The sequence below is a fragment of the Anguilla anguilla genome, chromosome 4, assembly GCF_013347855.1.
Source record: "Anguilla anguilla isolate fAngAng1 chromosome 4, fAngAng1.pri, whole genome shotgun sequence".
Classification (NCBI taxonomy): Eukaryota; Metazoa; Chordata; class Actinopteri; order Anguilliformes; family Anguillidae; genus Anguilla; species Anguilla anguilla.
Window position 1 is genome coordinate 25,067,023 of NC_049204.1, and position 8,421 is coordinate 25,075,443.

Below are 8,421 nucleotides of genomic sequence, written 5' to 3' on the forward strand. Positions count from 1 at the left end.
TAGTCATTTTTAATATACAAGAAGTGTCCCGGGAAATCAGAAATATAGCTGCACACAGGGACTAAGTCACGCATAACACTTCATCAGTGTAATAACACGATCGGTAGTTCTACAAATGAAACACTTGTTTGTAATTATATACAGCAGCGCCATCTACTGACAAAAATAGTTGTCGCACTCTTTGAAGAGTAGGTATTTTTGAATAATAAATTCAATGACTTGAAACAATTTAGGAGGCATTGGGTGTCATTGCTTTAGAATACAGCCTCTTTATTTTCTGTGAGGCAAGATAGCCTATACGGTTTGTAGTACAGTAACTTGGCGTCATTTTGTTATCAACACTTAATGGCAGGCCTAGATATAGCCAGTTTGAATGAATGACTTACTCTCACTTACAAAGAACTGTCTGGAACTTCACATTTCTGTACATTGAAAACGTTTTTTTAATGAGATTTAGTTTATTTCACAATGCTAAAACTGAGAACTATAAGGTTATCTATAATTAGCAACGAAAAAGCAACAAGAGAGACCACTTCCGCAATCTTTGAATATTTATTTGTTAACAAAGTCAAGACTGCATTACAATATATTCCTTCCTTCTGTTATGAGTAGAAAATCTGTAAAGAATTAGTTGAAAGGCACAATTTTTTTTACAATATATACACTTCCATCTAAATTATAAATATATAGAAAAACAAAAGCAAAACCCAGAATAAAAGTGCTAAACACAGTTTTACAGAAAAAATAGCCTTTGTTTAAAAAATACATACAATCAGTAGCATGTTTGTTTCGTTTTTCATTGTTAGCAATAAATTACTTGAATGTCATACTTTGTTTTATCTGTCAGGGTGAGAAGAAAAGGAAGATGGCTACAACATATAAAATACAATGCAGGGAAAGGAAAGGAACATGACAGGCTTGCAGCTCACAATTACACATAATAGGCAACAAGAGCTGATTATGCCATTCCGAGTGCAAGATAAAAAAAGACAAGGACAAACTGGACAGTTTCTGAGGTGGAAAAAGTAGTTTCTGAAGTATTTCTCTTCAATGCAGCCTGTCCCTTTTCCCTGTCTATCTGCCCAGGCTTTATTGCCATGTTGCTCATTCTGTATTTAAGAAAGGAAAGGGTTGAAGCCAGCCATCACTAATGGGAGGGGTCACCAAAGGTGAAGTCGAATGTGCTTCACAATATAAGGGGCGTCGCCCGTGTACTGCCTGACACCACGCCTACATTTCTTTCTTTGGGTTTACTTGGGCTGGGTTTGGCAGAAAGCCGCGAGTGTGAGACGTACTTATACAGGAGTACAAGAAGAGTATAAGATTAGGGGCGACCAAACGAGCTCAGATTCCTCAGGACTGATTTGTGAAGAAGCCACAGGAACGAGAGAGAGCACTGAGTGTGCGCTGGAGAAAGAAGACGGGGGAGGTTGTGATTAGAACCACTGTTCCGCAGCATGAGGACAGACCAACGTAACACAGACAAAGCTGACGGGACCAGGTGGTGGTTGGTGGGGGGGACTGTCATGTTCCCAGGTCTCTAGCCCTACAGCTAAACTGTTCCGTACAGACAAACAGACAGAAACAACTAAATGATCCTTTTTTAGAAAAAGCTTCTGATCTTTGCTCAAAGAAGGCATAAACACACTAAAAATCCCCTCCCCCACACCAAAAAAAAATTATAATAAAAAAATCACAACACTGAAGGACACGACCAAAAAATATCAAGTCTCAAACATAAAAAAGACAGCATGTTGTTCTCAGAGTTGCACTGCAGAATGAAAAAAAAGTAGCACAAGTTTTTTTTTCCTTGTTGGTGTGATTCCCGGTTGTCATGGCTACCAGTGAAACCGTAGCTATGCATTTCAATAGGACTCGCAGATACATATATTATGTAGATTTCTTCCTGAGATTAAGAATGGTTTGAATGCAGCCGGGAAACTTCAGGTGCGATTTACTTTGGTATCACTCTGCAGTCTGAAGCTCCCACTGAAAAAAAACCCCCTAAATCATAAATAAGTATAATTCTACTAAAAGTCAGCAAAAAAAGGGAAAAGAAACTAGGGAAACAAGAACAGCAGTACAGAACAGTGCAATATATTTGGTGGCAGGTTACAATAGATATATTTTGTTTAAAGTCATTTTGTTTTTTCTAAAAAGTCCCTGACAAAACCTTTAGTCAACTTTTAAAAGTATTATTAACTTAAAAAAAAAAAAAAAAAAAAAACAGGATTACAACCTAAAATTATTAACCTAAACTATTTCTGGTAGAATGTCCCTTAAATATAAATAACAATAATGATACAAGTGACAATAATAATAAGGACAATATCAATAACAACACATTGCGTCTCATCCCACTTTTCTTTACAACAATAGAGGACAAGCCTTTATTCTAACATAAAGGACCGATTCGTTCTTCTTTTCCATACACCGTCTTATGGATTTGCAGCAGGTGCAACCAGCACTAAAGATAAAATGCAATAAGAAGAGTCCAATTTTCCCCTCAAGAGGCAAATTTCAACCTTCAGCTGCTGAGTGTAAACAGTACTTTCGCTTTTATACGTGTAGACCTTATTGCTTTTATTAAGGTTGACCAGGAGAGGAGCGAGAAAACTTGGGCATCTGTTAACCAATTAGGGTGCTGTGACAACACAGTAATGTCGTCTACTCATCCATTATGATACCTGAAATTCAAGAGGAGGGCTGAAACAAATAGGCTTAAAAACTTTTAAAAGTTTAAATGTTGGACAGGGGGAAAATACAATTAATTTCAGACTTTCCTGAGAATTGAGAATTTCAAAAGTAAAAGCGATCCAGAGCAGTCACATTACGAGCATCAATGTGTCATAATGGGTGGGGGAAAAAAAAATTAAACTAATTTGTGAAAGGTCCAAATTCACTCCCTGCTGCACAGTCGTCAGGCAGGGTGGGAGGTGGGGGGTGGGGGGGGAGTAAAGAGACTTAAATTAGAAATCATAATAAATATGGTAGCACTACTCTTGAGTACAAATATATACATAAACCTTTGTATTTGAACGACTGCATTTTTTAACATGTTCCAAAGGAAGGCACTGTTATAACAGTAGGCTGTTTTTATTATAGTATTATTATTATTTTTTTAAATATTGAAACCAGATATGGGGAAAAGCCTGTGCAAGCTGACTGTGCAGTTTCTACGCTGAGGACTGGACTGGGAGAGGGACGCAGGCGAAACGTCGATGCCATGGCTCGAGGGGCTCACGTCGGGGCCTGCGTTGCGTAAAGGAGCCTTACATTATGAAACCGCAGGCGCGGTCCAGTTTCAGCTCCGTCCACCGGTCACGAGGCATTCGGTTCAGTACCGGTCGAAAGCAAGGACGACTGAAGCAGGCCGAAGCCCTCGCAACACAGAGAGAGACACAAAAGACAGCTTTGTGGCGAACCTTCGCATGAAAACCAGCGAGAAAGATTACATATGGCTCTCGATCCCCGTTCACACCTTCCTGCTTATGCCCTGTTTGGTCAGCAGGGAGTGCTGTGGTCTTGGGTGGGGGCAGCAAACACACTGAGGTACAAATAGATATGTTCTTTTTGTTAGTTTGAAAAGTTTAAAGATAAAATTTCATATTAAATATTTCAACCCAAATCTGAAAATATTCATGACAAACTGACATAAATATGTCACTCTTACGGGATGGTTTTTTGAGCTGTGATGTCAGAAACGTGACTGATGTTTGGATGGGATGGAGTACTTCTATGGAGGCAGTGACATCATTAGAACAATGAAAACCTGGAAACTAGACTCTCAACATTAGAGGCATTGGGACCTCGTGGGTCTCTGGTCAGTTAGCTTGGTGTAAATCTCCCAAACGAAGAATGGATTCTTGTGTTCTGCTGCCAGACTCTCTGATCTAAAGACGGGTCTGACTTCCAGATAGATATGAGTCTGATTTTCAGACAGATCTGAGTCTGAACTCCAGACAGATCCGAGTCTGATTTCCAGACAGATCCGAGTCTGATTTCCAGACAGATCCGAGTCTAATCTCCAGACAGATCTGCGTCTGATTTCCAGACAGATCTGAGTCTAATCTCCAGACAGATCTGAGTCTGATTTCCAGACAGATCTGAGTCTGATTTCCAGACAGATCTGAGTCTGATTTCCAGACAGATCTGAGTCTGATTTCCAGACAGATCTGAGTCTGATTTCCAGACAGATCTGAGTCTGATTTCCAGACAGATCTGAGTCTAATCTCCAGACAGATCAAATCAGACAGATCCGAGTCTGATTTCCAGACAGATCTGAATCTGATTTCCAGACAGATCTGAGTCTGATTTCCAGACAGATTTGAGTCTGATCTCCAGACAAATCCTAGGCTGCACACACAGTTTGGGAAAACTCTGACTGATGGGAACCTCTGGAGCTCTGCCTCCATATAAAGGACCCCATATCTTGCAAAACACGGCATTTACTGGATTAATTATTTGAGAGGTATTCAGGGAAAACATCAAATATATATACGTTTAAGTGAATTGGAAATAGAAGTTCTAGTTTTCTTGTTTGAGGGAAATACTCCTACAGAGATCATGGGGCTAGGTGGACATTTTTCTTTTTCCATTTTCTCAAAGGAGGAATTCCCAAACTATATTTGCACTCCTGAAAGAGAAATTCAAAGCGACATCCACACTACAGGCAGTGCTGAGGTGACCCCTGGCCCTGAGGTGAGGGGGTCAGGCGGTCAGGCGTCAGGGACGGGTTCAGAGGGGCGGGGGGAGGAAACTGGTGTGTGCATATGGGCTATGGGACGTGGGCGTGCCGTCCCAGTCTGGTGTCCGAGACTGGATGACAGACTGCCGGTCCGGGTTGGTCCGCAACATGCTGTCCAAGACCTCTCGTACGTTAAAGAGGTCCGCGCTGCAGTGGCCGTTGGGTAAGGGGTTCGCTTGGTGTTCCGAAGGGGCCATGACAGACGAGAACATGGAGGAAGTGGAGGAGGTGGAAGAGGAGGAGGAGGAGGACGAGGAGGGCGGAAGGATGGTGGAGATGGGGGGCACGGTGGAGGTGGGGGCCGTGTGGGAAGGGAAGGTGGAGTAGGCGGAGGAAAGGCTGAGGGCGGGGTTCTCCAGAAAGTCCAGGAGGTCCTGCTGCGGGTGCGACGGGTGATGCCCGCTCAGCACCGTCTGCGAGATCAGCGACTCCAGGCTGAAATGGTCCTGGGCGCCCCCTAGAGGCCCGACGAGGCTGTCCAAGCCCAGGCCCCCGGCCCCGCTGCTGTCGGGGGAGGGCGAGGGGCTGCTGGTGGTCAGGTCCAGGATCTCGTCGACAGGGCTCCTCTGCAGGGGGGCCAGCTGGGGGAGGCCGGGGTAGGCCGCCAGCGAGGAGGCGAGGCCGGGCAGCACCGTGGGCTGGCCGCCGCAGAACCGGCTGATCACCTGCCTCCTCTGGCGCTCCAGCTCCCGCTCCTCCGCCAGGCGCGCCTCCAGCGCCCGCTGCTCCTGCTGCTCGCGCTCGCTCCGCCGCCGCTTCACCTCCTTGTTCATCTGCGCCAGCTCCTCCCGCACCCGCGCCACGCAGTTCTCCGGGATCTTGATGCCTGAGAGAAGGGGCGGGGCGGCACGGTCAGGGGTGTGCCGGCGATGCGCTACAGTTTACCCCCCCCGGTGAGCTGCAGGCCCAGCTGGGCTTCTCTCGCTACTCAGTGCGTAATTAAGCACCTAAAGAGGCTGATTACGCCACTAACTCCCGTCACCCAGTTTACTGGGGCGGATCTGAAGGGGAAAACAACAACCAGGCACCCCATGGCTCGCCTAGAGAAATCAGTGCTGTACTGATATTACATTGCAGTACTGCCATTTAACAGACACTCCTATCCTGAGCCACTTCCACTTATACAACTAGACCCATCTATACAGCTGGATATATACTACAGCCGCTCAGGTTACGTACCTTGGTCAAGGGTACAATGGCAGTGTTTTACCTGGGAATCAAACCTACAAACTTTGGGTTCCAAGCTCAGGTCCCTACCCATTATAATGCACAGGCACCCTATTATGGGGTCCATTATATTTTGAGGGATTCCTGTTTCAAGCCACTCGTGCTCTCAGTTTTGATAGGGACAGATGAACTGGATTCCTATCCTTAGCAACTGTCAATGTGATTTACCATTCTGCACATCCCTATAGCAGTCACAAACTCACTGGGTTGATAAATTAAGCTGAATACTAATCTCTTCTACCATCGTTGAACTCGCACATTACAACAGTCACTCAAGAATATCTCCACTTAAACACGGTTATATGTCTTCGACAACAATTCCAACAACAAATACTAAAGACCTCTAGCACTATGAGAGAGAGGAAACTGCAAATGAGCACTGAACGAATGGCCTGTTGAAATCTAAACGCGTGGGCTGCAGTGAAGGCCAGCACACGCAGTGTGTCTCCAGGACCAGCAGGGGGAGCCGGCGCAGCGCAGGGGGAGCTCACCGACTTGCTTGTTGTGCTCCTTGGTCTTGAGCCGCACGATCTGCAGGATGCTGGAGTTGGTGACGTCGGAGACGACGTCGGCCACGCGCTTCCAGACGCGCAGCAGCGCGCCGCACAGCATGTGGTACTGCCGCAGACGCATGCCCTGCCAGCACTCGTGCCCCGCCTCCACCTGCTTGCACTTCCCATTCCTGCGGCAACGCAACAGAGCAGGGTCAACATGCTTCACAGTAACAACAGAGCAGGGTCAACATGCTTCACAGTAACAACAGAGCAGGGTCAACATGCTTCACAGTAACAACAGAGCAGGGTAAACATGCTTCACAGTAACAACACAGCAGGGTCAACATGCTTCACAGTAACAACAGAGCAGGGTAAACATGCTTCACAGTAACAACACAGCAGGGTCAACATGCTTCACAACAACAACAACACTACACAGCAGTGTCAACATGCTTCACAGTAACAACACTACAAAGGAGTGTCAACATGCTTCACAGTAACAACACAGCAGGGTCAACATGCTTCACAACAACAACACTACACTGCAGGCTCAACATGCTTCACAATAACACTACACAGCAGGGTCAACATGCTTCACAGTAACATAAGGAAATATAATGCTAATGAATTTTGGGACATATCTACATATATTTTTATAAAGGATTTATGTACATTTATGCAAAATTTTTAAAAATGTAATAAAAAACAGTAGACACGTGTAGACATACACGCACACACATGTAAACACGCACACACCACAATGCCTCTCCCACACTCACCAGTTAGCGTGGCTGCACTTCCTGAAGGAGAATGTGAACTGATTCTCCCAGCTGTCCTTGGCCTGCTCTGGTGTGACCTGTGCAGGGCAGAACAGCATCAGCATCACTCACACAAACAGCCATCACACTCACACAGCCATGGCCACTGTCATATATAACAGGACTGCAATACACAGCATCAATCTACCCACAACTAACGTACTCCTGCTTCTAGCCACTTTGTACACAGCTGCATGTAAATGGACTTGTGCTTTCTGCGTGTGAAAATATTACCACCACTAGGGGTCAGTATAGACCAGGTGATGGAAAAAGCTCTGGCTTCACAAGGGCTGTTGGCGTGTAAATGGGCTTCAGTGGAAGGCAGCGGAAGAGCAGCAGAAGAGCAGCGGAAGAGCAGCTCAGTTCTGACGGTGTGTAAACGTGTAACGGGCAGCTCTCTGCTCCAGGCTGGGGGGTTGGGGCGCGGGGGGCGCGACTCACCTTGCGGTACCTACGATGCAGGTTGTCCAGGCTCTCGGGGTGGGCCTGCTTGCCGATGTTGGGCTTGTAGAGGATTAGGTTCCTCCCCCGGCCCTGCTCGGCCAGCAGCACGCAGGGGTGGTTCCCCCTCAGCTGGGGAACACATCCGAAAGGCCAGCGTTAACTCAGGCTGCACAGACACTGCCCTATAGGGCACACCCTGCTCATACAGTCTAAAAAGGGTTTCTAAAATGGGTAAGGAGCTAGTCTTGTAACCTAAAGGTCACAGGTTCAATTTCCAGGTTGGACACTGTTGTTATACACTTGAGCAAGGTACTTAACCTGCATGGCTTCAGTATACATCCAGCTGTACAAATGGATGCAATGTAAACAGTATGCACATAGTTGTGTAAGTCACTCTGGATAAGAGTGTCTGCTAAATGTAATGTAATGCTTCTGTTACAGGCTTTTAGACTTCATCTGTCACTACCAAAGCTAACCATGTCTGTTTCCCGTATCTCTACACTGAGCTAAAATGCTACAGGTGTAAACAGGCATTCAGAAGGACCCAGGCTATAGTAGACAGTCACTGAGGGGCTGTAGCGCATTTCTCCCTGGGCAGGAGATGTGTGGATGTGAGGGCCCTGCAGAAGCCAGCGTGCTGGGGCCTGCCCCAGAGAGCCTCACCCGGTGAGAGACGTAGAAGCCGTCGTCG

At 46.1% G+C, this 8,421-nt stretch overlaps 1 protein-coding gene across 4 annotated transcripts in view; it reads right to left on the bottom strand.

Moving 5' to 3' along the window:
- Positions 1 to 533: 533 nt before the first annotated feature.
- si:ch73-63e15.2 (protein strawberry notch homolog 2) overlaps positions 534 to 8,421 on the bottom strand; it is a 71,551-nt gene continuing 63,663 nt past the window's right edge. For all 4 annotated transcript variants that reach the window (XM_035413497.1, XM_035413496.1, XM_035413498.1 and 1 more), the window contains 5 exons: positions 8,394 to 8,421; positions 7,728 to 7,859; positions 7,248 to 7,324; positions 6,466 to 6,656; positions 534 to 5,573 (listed from right to left, as the gene is read on the bottom strand). The exon at positions 8,394 to 8,421 is cut by the window's right edge and continues 65 nt beyond it. In XM_035413497.1, coding sequence (XP_035269388.1) covers positions 4,738 to 5,573; positions 6,466 to 6,656; positions 7,248 to 7,324; positions 7,728 to 7,859; positions 8,394 to 8,421 — 1,264 coding nt within the window. In that variant the 3' untranslated portion in view covers positions 534 to 4,737. The remainder of the gene's footprint in view (positions 5,574 to 6,465; positions 6,657 to 7,247; positions 7,325 to 7,727; positions 7,860 to 8,393) is intronic.